This window comes from Rhinolophus hipposideros (genome assembly GCF_964194185.1).
Source record: "Rhinolophus hipposideros genome assembly, chromosome: 18".
In the NCBI taxonomy this organism is placed as follows: domain Eukaryota; kingdom Metazoa; phylum Chordata; class Mammalia; order Chiroptera; family Rhinolophidae; genus Rhinolophus; species Rhinolophus hipposideros.
The window spans coordinates 14,414,721-14,429,167 of record NC_138064.1 but is presented as its reverse complement, the minus strand read 5'-3'; the positions used below and the strand labels follow the sequence as shown (position 1 = coordinate 14,429,167).

General features: G+C 45.9%; 1 protein-coding gene across 1 annotated transcript; it reads right to left on the bottom strand.

Annotated features, from left to right (window-relative positions):
* Nucleotides 1–4,495: 4,495 nt before the first annotated feature.
* Nucleotides 4,496–6,742, bottom strand: HOXA4 (homeobox A4). The gene is made up of 2 exons (XM_081080235.1): nt 6,106–6,742; nt 4,496–5,558 (listed from the first exon to the last, which is right to left on the bottom strand). The coding sequence occupies exons 1-2, from the start codon at nt 6,731–6,733 to the stop codon at nt 5,212–5,214; spliced, it is 975 nt and encodes a 324-aa protein (XP_080936361.1). The 5' UTR covers nt 6,734–6,742; the 3' UTR covers nt 4,496–5,211.
* Between the last annotated feature and the right edge of the window lie 7,705 nt (nt 6,743–14,447).

The window sequence follows — 14,447 nt, the reverse complement described above, 5'->3', positions numbered from 1 at the left end:
CCCCCCGCGATGCTTAGGAATATTATAATTATTATGGTTATTATTATTGCTGTATTTCCTTATCCCCAAGTCAAATATTCACGGATGCTATTCCCCATAAATCGCTCAGAATCATGAGTCACAAAGAGATGTTGCCCAGGTTTCTCCCTCTGCAATGGCCGCTGCCTCCAAAGTGGCCTCTCTCTCCGCGTTTTTGGCGCTCGCTTGCTCCCTCGCTCGCCCGGCGCGGGTGATTTATGAACACCGGGAAAATTGAACAAAGCCGCGCTCCCGTCCTGTGGTATCTCCGCAGCCTTCCCCAGTGTGAATCAGGACATTATCAACTGTCTGCGCGTCCGTCCCACTTCATCACCACAGCCAGGATGTGACCGCAGAAATCCCGAGCCCCAACTCACGTTTCCCCGGACGCTGCGCGCTCCCCGGACTCGCAGAGCTCCCCGGACTCGCAGAAGCCCTGCACGTGGGCCCGCCAGCTCGGTGCCTCCCCGCTCCAGGGCTCTTTTCAACCCTCCTGAAGGAGTTAAAAGCTTTCGGAGATAAATCTGAGGGTGTGTGTTTTTAAAAATCAAATAGGAAGTTGGGGTCTCACTTCTGAGAGATTCATTCCTAGTGAGGCCCTGACGACTCCGATCCATTCCTGATGATCCGCATTAATTATTTAATGAGTCACGTGGCCTCAAAGATTACAATTTCAATATCTCCCTCCAACAGGCGCTACACCTTTATCTGCTGCAACCAGGGCCCTTGGTTGGCTTTTTTAGTTCCCAGGCCTCCTGAACGCAGACGTCCTTGCCCTACTCTGGGGCAAGCGAACGCCATTGAAATCCCAGGGTGAGAATAGTAGAATTAGTCATTCTGGGACAATGACAGTTGTCGACGGTGGGGTGTCCACTGCTCTCCCAGGCACCTTGACGCCTGTCCCCTCCTGAGCCCAGAGGTCAGCCTACCTATCTCAGCACCCAGGCTAAGGAGGTTTAGTTACATATTCTCCCTTGGTGCTTTGATGGTTCATCAGGCAAGAACCCACCCTTCTAACCTGGCCAAGCACACCTGTGGCCATCCACATCAAGTGTAAATCCAGAGTTAGTCCACTGCAGGCAGAAAAGCCTTCCACCGAGGAAAGATGCCTGTGCACTTACCCCTATCCACCGTGAGACTAAAGGTTCTGTTCAATCTACACACTCATTAACATAAAGAACATGGAGGGGGGAGCATTCAGCTGCCTCAGTTTCCTCATTGGTAAACTGAGAAGACTGAACTAAAATGGCCTCCAAATCTCTCTCACCTAGGACATTCTTTCAATCAGGGGATCTCTTTTAGCCCCAGGAATGAATTCCAGAGAGACTGGGGCTGGCTTGAAAGGGGGTGGAGGTTATTCCATGGGCTTGGGGCCTTGAGAAGACATGACAGAGTTCCAAGACAAAAGTTTCAGAACAGAATATTTCACAACAGCCCCCGCAGCCTCCTTGATTCTATCAAACAGAGCACACGTCTCTTCTTCCTCCTATTTTCCCCAGCCCATATTCTTTGAGAGAAGAAGCAGAGTTATTCTTGGGTTCCTATGTAACATAGAGAAGGGCAACCGGAGCAGCCGTTAGGAAGGGTGAGCCTGTGTTCTTCAATACAGGACTTCAGCTAGCGATGCAGAGACCAAGGGAATGCAAAGAACAGCCTATTGCCTGCACAGAACCCATGCACTCACACGGGAAGACCAGGGTTTCTGTTTGCTACATTGATTCTTTGGGTTTCTTTCTTTCTTTTCATTCTAAAGAGTCGTTGATCTGTTTGATGTTGAAACTGCTGGAAGGGCAGCAGTGGTGAGAAGAGCAGCACAGTTTGGAAGCTTAGGAGAGCAGGAGGACAGAAGAGAGATGGTGATACCTACCCCATGGAGAGGAGGCTTCGAGGTGAGAGGAATGAGGGCACCCTGGGACAGCTGACTATAAAGTCAGAGACACTGTGCAGAGGGCCAACTCCCCATATAGCTAGTAATCTTCCCATGAGCTCCATCTTGGGTATTAAGTACTCTACTATGCCTGTCACAGTTGAATTCCTGCTGTAATAAAACACCGGGTATATCGTAGATTTCAGCAAAACTAGGAAAGAGAGCCTGCAAAGTGCCATTTTTCTTCAGGGGGGAGAGTGTTAAGTACTTAATTCAAACTGTGACCATTAAAGTGTCTCCTATCCGATTTAGGTTGATTTCAGATGTTGACAAAACTTTTATCTCCGGAGTCATGCACAGCTTGGCTCTGTGACTAAAGCAGATGAGTGTGTATTAGAGAGAAGAGGGAGAAAGAAAGAAGAGGAGAGCATGTATAACGGTCATTTTGGTAGGAGAATTATAGAGCTTACACAAAATACTGTCTTTAAAGGTCAAGGGTTTGAGGGGCCAGTAGGATTTGCTTTAAAAAAAAAACAATTAATGAGATAGAAAATTTGTCCTCTGGATGAACTCTAATGGTTGCCCTAGCAAAGGGCAGACAATGCATGATTTTGAAGCACAAAGTGGGACATTCTAAGCTGTTATAACAAGCTTCCTTAAAGACCAAATCTGAAACCGGCAAAACACTGAAGAAATGACACAATCATTTGGATTGGATCATTTTGGACCATTTTGACTTGGTAACGCTTACCAGCAATTTAATAATAAAGACAGTTTGGGTAAAAATGCCATTTTGTCCTGGAATATTAGAAAAACAATCTCGATCCTCTCTTCCTTTCCTGGATAGACTATAAGAGTAAGTGAAAGAAACTTACCCTTTTTACCCCCATATAGCTGCCTCCAGTATGAAGCTAATGACTGCCCCATCCCCCTCCTTCCCTACAAAGGAGAAATATAAGAATTTACCTTAAATGATGATAATCTGCCATTTGAGGTTTTGCAGCTCGACACTCAGTTTCCACCAAGAGTCTAGGCATTTTTTGAGCAGACAGCCAAGATGCTGCATCTTTGCCCGGGACCACATTATTTGCAAGAAGATCCCTCGCTTCTCCACAGACTTTTCCCAGAGAATGCCTTTCAGAATTGCTGTTGAATTACAAAGAAGTATTTATTGTATGAGGTGATTAATGATTCCTGGGAAAATTGCTATTTTCAGCGTGATTTAATTTCGTTTTACAAGTGCATGTAGTAGGGGGAGGGTTAATAAGTTTCAGCAGCAGTTTCAATGCCTCCAGAAATCCCTGGCTCCCGTCCACACCTTATAAAATGCACTTTATGCCAGGTTTGGCCTGACTTGAGAAGGCGGGTACTTGTTTCACCCCTAATTTTCTTCGGGAGAGGTGGAGGCCCCTCTGAGACTGGTGTCCACCACTTTCCTCTCAGATCTGGTTTGTTCACAGTTAGAGAGCTGCTGCCCCTTGTATCACACACAGGGCAGCAGAGGTGGAAGCAGTAACAGCACTGACCACTGGCTAAGGGTTCGCCACTGATGGAAAAATGTGTTTAAAACAATTCTCTTATTGCAGAGGTAGGTGAGTTCCCCCTCCCATCTCTGCTAAAATCATTACATGAACTAAAAATTGCCCTCATTCAAGGCCAAGTGACAGTCCTAATATTCTGGGGCTAGTGTGTATTGTTTTCTGTATCTTGTTGTCCCTTCACTGACAACCAAGTTTAAGTTCTCTTAATTGATTTGTAAATCAGTAAATAAATACTAGGGTTATGGAGATTAAGAAGTGGGTTTTGATTTTCAACCTTTTGAATCTAGGTTTCTAGGTTGGGCAGAAAGATCCAGGAGCATTTGACAGAAGTGATCCTAGTTCAGATTTTGGCTTTCTTCCAGCACTGAATACTGCCAGGACTATCCTGCTCGGGGTGCATTTTGGGGTATCATTAAACTTTTCTTTCCTCAGGAGAAAATTGGGAGGGTGTACTGGGAAACTTCAGTTTATTTTGAAAGGTCTTGCTTCCAAAAAATAAAGACAGACAGAAAGAAGGAAACAAGCAAATAAACAAAAATTCCTAAGCTGTAGTTAGTGAAGAGAACCTTAAAAACAGCCAAGAAACAAAAAGCAATCTCAACCCTTTGCACAAACTATTTTTTATCTCCAGGGAAACAGGCAGATTAAGTGTGAAGGTGCAATAAATACCAAAGGGACCACTTCTTTCCAAGTGTGCTCAGAGTTCAGCATGTAGAACAGCTGCAGAAACTCCTGGGCCCGCAGCACTGCTCGGTTTCACCTTTCATTGCAGGGAAGGACACGTTTCTATGCCTTACAGAGACTCGAAGCCTGAAAGCCTGGCCAAGTTTGGGAAGAAGAGGAGCCCTCTCAGAGCTCAAGAGCCTTCATGCTCTTTGGAACTTTTCCCACAGTGGGTCAAACTTGACATGAGTTCATCTCAAGTTGAACACACTCACACAAATTATGTGAGCATTCAGTATGCAAGTGAACACAACTCATGCCATCTACAAAATTATCACATGCAAGGTCAAGCATCTCAATCCAGTTAACTTTTGTTTTTTTAATTAAAAGTAGGAAACACACAAATGTGTCTTAGAACTTTAATTTTTTTTAACACAGTTTATTCTTAGCACATGGCTTTCTATATAGCCACACCACACTTTGTACAGTTGCACATGGGTCTAAATGTACTCCCCTCTCCCCCAAGATTTTGCCTCAGAATAAGACAACAATATCTCTACAACAATATTTTAAATAAATGCAAGGAAGGGAAACTATTATGTGTCACATCTACCATCAAAGTCTATACATTTTGAGAATTAAATAATCTTGTGAGGTCCACAATGTCTACTCATTTATTCAGTTCAAGACAAGCTTGTATGAGCTGCCTTAATGAGGGAGGGGAGGTAAGGAAGGTGGGAAAGCGGTCTGTTTTCTTCTGCTTGCAACGCATAGACATGGACATGTCCTCAATCAGCATGGGGGGGGGGTCCAGCTGAATTTAGCCATCTCAAAAGTATTTCATGCCAAGTGGTCCTTCTCAGGTACCCAAACCTGGCAGCCTTGTTCAGACCAGCAGGTTGTTCCACAAGCCAACATCCTGGCCATTGTCCTCTCTTGGGTGGCAACCAGCACAAGCTCTTACCGGGATAATGTCCTCTTCCTTTTTATTATCCTTTTCACCAAGTTGAGTTTTGTTTGGGGGTCTGTTATGGTCCAGACGGATAGATGTTGATGGGGGAAGGAGCAGAAGAGAGAAGAAAAGCAGGTGAGGGAAATAAACTGGTCTAGACCCCTAAAAGGTTATATGGAAGAAGGAATGGGTGTGGAGGCGCCCTGGTGGGGGCGGAGATGCGGGTGCGGGCTCTGAGTTTGTGCTTTCCCTGGAGGGCCTGCTGGGGCTGAGGCCGAGTTGGAGGATCGCATCTTAGTGTTGGGCAGTTTGTGATCTTTCTTCCACTTCATCCTCCGGTTCTGAAACCAGATCTTGACCTGGCGCTCGGACAAGCAGAGCGTGTGGGCGATCTCAATGCGGCGCCGCCGGGTCAGGTAGCGGTTAAAGTGGAATTCCTTCTCCAGCTCCAAGACCTGCTGCCGGGTGTAGGCGGTTCGAGAGCGCTTGGGTTCCCCTCCGTTATAACTGGGGTTGACTGAAAGCCCATAACCCCAAGGAGGAAGCCAAAGAGGAGGGAGTGAAGAGAGGGAAAAGAGGAGGAGAGAGAAGGTGGGGTGGGGAAGAGCAATTGGACATCATCATTATATAATAACCTGACACCAAGTTCACGCAAGATACATAAAAAGGCAAAGAAAATGTTTCACAGGCTATTGACAACGGGAAACACCCGAGAGCCATAAAGAATGGTGCTGGGCATCGGGGCTGAAGAAAAGCTTCAAAGACACATGGCCTGAAGCCTCTGCCAGGGCAATTAAATTTATGGGGGCTATAATTACTGCCCTAACAGTTTGGCGTCTCGTAAATCTCCCGATAAAGGGACCCTGGGTACAAAAGGGTTCTCACATTGGGATCAGGCGGCTGGCTGGCGCGTACACACCCCATCCCACTGTAGCTTGGGCCAGATGGGGGCTCCCCTCCCGAGGCCCCCTTCCCCTCGGCCTTTCCTCCTGACCCCCGCCCCGACCCGCAAACCCGGGCCGGGCCAGCTCACCCTCCCGCGTCTCCCCATCGGCGCCACGTACCGGCGCTGACATGGATCTTCTTCATCCAGGGGTACACCACAGGCTCCTTGCCCTTCAGGCCTGGCGGGCTCTTGTCGGCCAGGAGAAGCGGGCACGCGGGGGCGCTGCCCCCTGTCGGGACGCCCGGGGTAGCAGGAGCCGCCTCGCAGCGCCGCGGGGGCGCCGGGGGCGCCGCGCGATGCTGCGGGGGAGGCGGTGGCGGGGGCTGCCGCCCGGGTGGCAGGACATGGCTCGCGTGCAGGCCGTGCGCGGGACCCTTGGAGTGCGCTGGGGGCTGCTCGCGCTGCGGTGGCCGCCCGGGGCTGGCACCGCCGCCGTAGCCATAGGGGTAGGCGGCGTCGGCGGCACCGTGCGCCGGGTAGAGCGCGGCCGCGGGATAGGAGGGCTCGCGGGCGGCCCGCGGCGCATAGTAGGAGGCGGGGGGTTCGCGGCTGCCGCCCGGGTGGGGGAGCTGGGGCTGCAGCGGCGGCAGGTGCTGGGCCGTGGGCGCTGGGGGCTGCTGGTAGCTGGGGCCCCCGCCCGGGCCGCCGTCTCCGCCGCCCGGGCCGCTGTGCTGCGCGTACTCCTCGAAGGGAGGGAACTTGGGCTCGATGTAGTTGGAGTTTATCAAAAACGAGCTCATGGTCATTAATTTGTGAAGTGCAAAAATACTAATTTTTCTCGCGTTGTCGTTTTTCTGGGCTCGCCGAGGCCCCTCCCCCTCCTGCCTCGCTTCCCATCCCCCCCCTTTCCTCCGCTCCCTTCCCTTCCCCCGCTGTCAAGCGCCCACCCCTCCCCCTCCCGCCGCCGCCAATGCCACCAAAGTTCGCGCCGCTCTTTCCCCGCCCGCGCCCGCGCGCGGGCGCTTTCCGTCTCGGCCTCGCGCGTGCCCCGCCCCGTACCCCCACGTGACCCACAACCGCCAATGGGCTTGCCGCGCGCGCGGACCCGGATCAGGAAGCGCGCGGGAGATGATGGATACTGCTGTCCAGCCCCAGGCGGAAGGAGGGAGCTAGCTCTTTGGCCCCCAACCCCCCAACTTTGGATCCCGCTGGGAATTCCTGGCCCGTCAGGCGTCAGGTCCTCTCGGATGCCCTAGCCGTGCCCTGTGCGTGCCCTGCTCTTGGCCTAGGCCTCAGGGCAGCCGGGAGTCCGCGGCCCAGCGCTGACCTCCGGCCCAGTCTAGCTGGGCATGGCGTCCTCCAAGATTCGAGGCCGGCTGGGGGAAGGAATGGTGTCAGGGCCAAGGGGGGATCTTGGTTTTAATTCTGGCCCCGGAGTAAAACGAATGAGGCCGACAGACCCATTTTCTCACCAGCTGATCCCCTTCCCCACAACGTGCTCGCCGCGTCCGCCCCGAGATCCCCGGCTTTGGAAGCGGGTCGGGAGCTGCCGAGGGCGGTGGGGTGAGCAGCCGGGGGATGTAAAGCGAGGCGATTCCAGTACAACTAGATGGACACTTTTCATTTTTTCTTACTTTTAGAGACATTATCTATTTGGGGTGTTTTTCCCTAAGAAAAATCTGAACCTTACAATAGCATCTCATTGGATGAAGGTGTCGATGTGAGAGTTAAACATGCTCGCCATTTACTGTGTGCGATTGTGAGAGAGAAGGTGGGCCAAGGGTGGGAATGAATGGAAGCGACGCCTCCACAAAATCAAGCTTTGAGACCAACAACTTCGTATTTCAGAACAATTCCCAAACAAAAACAAGCCAAGGATATAATAGGCACTGTGCCCAGTATGATCGCTGACGGGTCTTTTCGCGCTAAGAATTTTTTGGTTTGTCTTTTGAATGCTGCTCTATCGGGCGAAATCTGAAGCTAAAGTTGTATTTACAGGACAGTCTATAATTTTTGAATTGCTGAATATTAGCATATTAACGATAATAGTAGCTCTGGAAAGGGGGAGAGCGGACTGTTACCTGCCATTTGGTAATTGAAATTTGATGGGTAAACTAATTACACTATTATTAGCAAATAAATTACTTATTAATTCTACCCCGTGTTGATCCTTGAAGTACATACTGATGCCTTACTTGAATTGTGTACTTTTCTGAGTAACACACACCTAGATCCTCTAGTTTTCAGCCTAGATTAAAGCAGTGCAAACTAGCATAGTCACCATTCTAAAAATACATTCATATTGGCATGCAAAGCAAGGATTTTTCAGCTGGTGCACCTTATTTGATTTTTCAAAGAACAGTATAAACAGCCTTCTCACAACTGAGTCTGGAAAGCAGACAAGGAAAGTTATAGCCTAAGCCTGGAGACACTTCAAAAGGAATGTCAATTCTATCTTCATTTATATCGGTTACTCATATGAGTTACTAAATACTGGAATATCCATTTGATGGATAGTCATTTAATGCTTAGCCACATAATGCCTATTATATGGGACTAATCTTTAAACTAATTTAGGAAAAGAGGTTAAAAAAGGGATCATGTTAGCTTTCTAACTGGAATCACCCTGAAGTGGTACAAAGAGGTTTTCTACATTGGTTGTGTGTCTGTGAAGAGTGCTGTCCATCGACGTGGAGCACCCTGAAAAAATTTTTTTAATGAAATCTGAGCCACAGACAAAAACCAACGCTGAGTGTAATCTTTAGACATCCTCTGTAGACTCGGGGGAAATCTGGCTTGTGATACAGCTGCCTAAACCAATATCTCTCTACAGCAAGAAAAAATAATATATACATACATATACTGAATATATATAATATGAATAATACACATACACAATGTAATTTACAAAACTGGGCTCTCTGACCTTCAGGGGGAGAAAAAAAACATGACAAGGAAATTTTGCCGTTCTCATGCCATGAATACTAGGGTCTTAACCATGTCTGCTTAATATTATTTACAGACACTAAAACACAAAATTCATGTTGTTTAGCCTCAGACTCTTCTACTGGGTTTCTATTTTAAAGTATTAACAAGGCATGGACACTGTTTTGTATATGGTTAACCTAAACGCGTTAACTGTGCCTGTGTTTCATGTGGTTCTATTACTTTAGGAAGATGGGCTTACACAGAATCCCCCAAGGCCTGTAACTTGTCTTTGTGGTTCCTATCATAAACACAAACGGAGCCAGGACCACCAAGTGTTATCTCACACACGGACATTTTGACATTTTACTGCAAGATTTATGGCTGTAATAAACAATCTCAGTACCTTTTCTGATCCTTCCACAATCTCTCTGTGCAAACCATAGCATCATTCCATTGAATCAAATAATATTTTGGAAAGAAAACATTAAAAAAAAACAACCTCTTGCCTTTACATAAGATCCAAGACACCAAAGTAAAGCCAGGAAGAAACTAACTCAATTAATAAATAAACTGAAGTTTACCAGCAGCATTTCGCCCAAGAAAAAGATGGGATGCTCTGAAATGGAGCAGAGAGGGAGCATGCTAATCTTCACACACCAACTGGCTCTAGTCCCAAGCAGGGTGAAAGCGTTATCCTTTTCTTGGGAAACTGGTAAGCGCATTTGCTCATTTCCACGTGCAGTGATAACGTATATTCCCAACAAAAGCTTTCTTAAAATCCCATTAAGTAAAATAACTTTTCATCATGTCCTCGAATCCCAGATGAAGAAGGAGAGCGAAGAGAGTCCAAGGGAGAGGGAGGGCGAGAGGAAGGCAGTGTTTGCAGTCTAGTTTGAATCTGATTTGAATCATTTTGAATATATTTGGAACAGCCTTTCCTCTTGAATGCAACCCTGTCCCAAGTTTCAAAGTGACCGAACAGTGACACCGTGTGCATTTTGTTTCTTATTAATCTTACACATTGACAGTCTTTGTTAAATCACAAGGCGCGCCCTTCACCAGCCGACATTTTCATATTTGTTAGACGCGCTGACCTGAAGTTCACCTCGGCCTTGGACTTTGCGCTTCTAAAAGGTCTATACAGTGTCTTTTAGAGAGCAGGGTGCTTTGCCCAGGTCACTCCTTCTCAGGGAAAACCAACTTGGGGAAAGCAAAGGAAATGTAAACGTTATGGAATGTATTGACTGTATTTGTCCTTTGTTCTTTAGAGTGAGAGTCCCCCAGACTGATTGTTCTCTATCTGAAACACATCTCTGGAGCGCACACGGGAATGGCTGAATTTCAAAATGCCTGATAATGGTATTTGATGGCTTCTCCCCACCTATACTAGGCGTATGATTTTAGAGAAGCAATATTTTATCAGCCATTTGACCAATTAATTGTTTGGGGGTAATTTCCTTGTAGTAGTTTATAATTATGTACAGGACCCAGGCATAAGGATTGAAATTTATATTCGGATTACACGTGAATTTTAACTAGGCTTGTATGAGAGGCCTAAAGATCAAAATCTTCCAAATAAAAAAGTAAGTACTAAAAGTAGTAACTTCTGCAGGTACCTTTTACTGTAAACACTAGCTAAGAGGTGTCTGTGATTTTTGAAGCTAACATGTTTCTAAGGCGTGGAACATTTTTAACCAATAATACAATAACAAATTTTTCTCTGAGAGAGAGACACATAATTGTCTTGGTAAGCAATAGAGGGGGTTTCAGTTTTCTTCATTTTGCTAGCCCAGATGTGGTGAAGTGTTCACTGCTGTAACTGTAATCAACACAGTTGTTCCCTTTCTTCTATTTTCATCTGGCACACCCCCATTTGGCTTCAAGCTCTTGGCCAGAGTGAAAACTTTACACATCGCACAGTGGAAGCAATCTGATTACTTCCATGAAGGCAGTGTTTAGGAAATATTTACCACTGAACGGACCTGGCACCAGCAAATCCAATCAACCAGAATATATTGGGATGATCTTAAATATCCCTGCAAGAGTCAACATTCTGAGTAGTTGAATTAGCTTATCTCTGAAGTTAAACAGAAAAACCTAGAAACAAGTTTTCATCTTTCTCTTCTCTGCTTTCCTACAATGATTACTTAAAGATCAATACATAGAAAAGGGAACTGTGTTCTCCAGAAAATAGATTCTAATGGCACCAACACTTAACAGCTAATTATACACACACACACACACACACACACACACACACTCACACGCTCTCCAGTTGCAACTCACACAGGAGGCATGGTTCCAGTCGGCTTCCTTAACATACTGTTTCCTTTCTTTTCTACTCTCCCACCCTTCCTCCTTAGCTTGCTTCCCCTTTCCTTAGCTTTTATTCCAAATATATTTTTAAATAATACTTTCTGGAGAATAGAAATCTGTCACAGTGGTCTGGCATTTGTGGATTCCACCTTCCTAGTCAAATGGCATATTCTTTCCAGTTTATTCACTTATAGATTATAGCATTTCTCTTACATTCAGTGTAGGGTTAACAATTAACATAATGAAAAATTTCCAACTTCAGGAAATTTTCAGGGTACCAAAAAGCATTTTCTCACTGGTGGAGAGGTGGAAGAATCCTGTCCCTTGGAGGGGGGCAGGTTTCCACTTCCTCCTTCCCCTTCCCAGCTCTAAAAACTCTGGATGTAAGTGGATGGCAATTTCAGAAAAAAACATTCTGTGTTTGAAAATTGCAAAGAATACATTTTGCAAGAAGTGCCTGTGTTTACCCTTGTTCTAACATACTTTAGAGATTATTATATGTACTAAAAAGAAAACAACTGGCCAATTAAAATCACCATTTTCAAATAAAGGAAGTTTCCTACCCATGCTCTTGCCTTTGAAGGGATGACAAACATTGGAAACTTGCTACATTATTTCTTAAAGGTCAACTGATGAGTTTTGAGCTTTTTAATTTTGTGACAAACCCACTGACTCCTGGTTCTCCAACATCTAAGGGGCTGGTGTTTCCGTAATCTATGCCTATTTACCTGCTGCTATTCCCTCAGAGCGGGAGCGATAATTCAAGATGAAATACAACATGTATTACTCTTGAAAAGAGGAATTTTCTATCCTTTTCTCCGTAATTGAGGTCATTCAACCACTAGGGTTCACCTGGAGTCCATACCGTGATACACGCGTCACTCCGAGCCATTTTATCTTTTGTGCTGATAGTCAAGATCGCAGCTCTAACATTGACATCAAACTCTGTCTGGGCAGATGACTAAGAGTGCTGCACAACGTAAACTTTTGACCCTCAACTTTTTGACCTGCAGTTGCAACTCACTAACCACAAAGATATACAAAGCTCTGCCTCTTCTTTCAGGGGAAGGGCCCCCTCACAGGATTTCAGGGACACCCTACTTCTGCCATTGCCTTTTGGAATAAGAGTGTGCATTAGATATTTTTGCGTGTTCGTGACTATTTCCTGTCAAATCAGCCTCCTACCTCTTTTTGTCAACACTTAAATTAGGAATAAGATTATTTTGAAATAACTCGTCATTACATTTACAAGGAAAATGTGGCGTAGTATGGGGAACCTCACAAAAAGTGAAAGAAAGAAGAAGATGGGGAGAAAGGAGGTAACGGAAGTTGGAGACATTTTTTTCTTTATTTAAAAATAAAGACGCAGCCCTAATTGTGGGGCAAGCTGGCCCAGGCAGGCGGGTTGACTGTGAACTTGTACTAAAGCGTGCTCTGCTGGCGATTCCTAGGGTGTGCAGATTTATCTTCTCTGCATTTACTTAACCCGGCAGTGAACTGCGCGGGCGTCATTTGTTAGGCGATGACAGACTTCACCTCCAGCAAGGGCTGCTTCACAAAATCGCAATAATTACCCAATAACCTTCATAACAAATATTATTATTGAAAAGACTGGTTTGTGGGGAGGGGACCTGGTAGGAGAAGGACAGCTTTCTTTGTGAAAAACACCAAACAAAACAAACCGAGGCAGATCTTCCAGTTCTGGGGTTTAGAATGGAAAGGACTGTGGTTCCCCACTCCTATATAGGCGGGAGCCTAGGTTGACCCCCTTAGCCCTGTCTGGAAGCCCCATTTATAGTTTTGTCATTGACTAGAAAGAAATTCAGCCTTAGAAGCCAGAGGGATGGAGCCCACACTGGTCTGCACTCTCCATGGTGGGCAAACCTCGGACAGACTCTCAAGCTTCAGCAGGGGAGAGGCTTTGAAGGGCATCTTTTAAGTTAAAAGGATTGTTTTCCTCTGTAATAGCCCATCTTTCAGGATGTAATTTGCTCTCCCCCTACTAATTGTTTGGGTATAATACTCTTCACGTCTCAACAAATGAACGTGACTCTGTTTCTGGTAGAAAATTCTGTCTTGCTCTCCCAGAGCCGCCAACAATGAAGCAGGGGAAAGAGCAGGAGAAAAGGAATCTTGGCATAATGTTGTGAAATTAGACCATGGAAACCCTAACAAACCCCTAAGTGAGTGTGACCAGAAGCTTCCTATTATATTTATAGTTCAGGAAATATTGTCTCTTCAGCTTGTAGAAACAAACCGGGCCCTGCACATTTCGGACACCTTCTCCTTTTACAAGCCGAGGAGCACAGACAGACACTACTGCCACCGGCTGAGGCTGGATGTCTTCATAAAGCCCTCAATGACAGAGATTTTTTTTCTAAGTAAGTTCCTCTGCATAAACAACCCAAAAGAACGCAGGAGAAGAAATAACTTACCTACAATATGAGCAGAGAACCAGTCATGCTCTTGACTACGCTTCCTATGAAAATAGGAACCAAGAAAAAAATCCCTCCAATAATTCTCACATAGGTCTGACTGAATGCTGTATTTTTTTTAAAGTCATTTAACTCCATGTGAGTTGGCCTACTCTTTAAACTCTAAAGTTTTATGAAGATTACAAGAGCCAGAAATAAGCAAGCTGACAATATTTATAGACTTTAGTTCTCCTAAATCATGGGAAGGATTCTCTATATTGTGATGCTGGATATGGGTCCAACAGCCTTTCTGTTCATTTCCACACCCCAGGGTGGGATGTGGCCACCGAGCTAGGATGGCTGCTTCTTCCAGGCAAGTTACTCAAGTGAACCTGCTAGCAGCCCAATCACTCTTTTTTCTGCTACTAATGTTAGTCACCAAGAGATCACTCAAGCAAGATCACCAAATGAGCAACTAAAACAAAATCCTTCACCCAGTACTTTCCAATAAAGAACTCAAAACTCTTAGCAGCAAAACAAAGACTCCAAGGTTTCTCACAGACGCATAAAATCATAAAAGAGCACCCAAAGAGAGTTCCTATTCTGGCTCCCACTAAAATACAGACACATTCTCCTGAGTGTTGAAGTAGCAATGCTCACTTTAACAGGTTACACAAAATGAGTTCGGGGATTCGCCTTGCCACTCATTATTCAAGAGAAGTGGGACTTGTGGGAGGGTTTCGATTTTTCAAAAACTTCCCAGGTTTTGCTTTTTGGACCTCTGACTTTGGGGACATCTGTTGGACTTATGTTGAGTGGAAGTGGTCGCTGCACAATACAGTTGGTTGAAATTCCAAATTAA

Excerpts from the sequence above, each read along its gene's own strand:
- HOXA4 (XM_081080235.1), bottom strand. The coding sequence starts at position 6,733 with ATGACCATGAGCTCGTTTTTGATAAACTCCAACTACATCGAGCCCAAG. Across the intron at positions 5,559-6,105 it reads GAAGATCCATGTCAGCGCCG|TCAACCCCAGTTATAACGGA; the intron begins GTACGTGGCGCC and ends ATGGGCTTTCAG.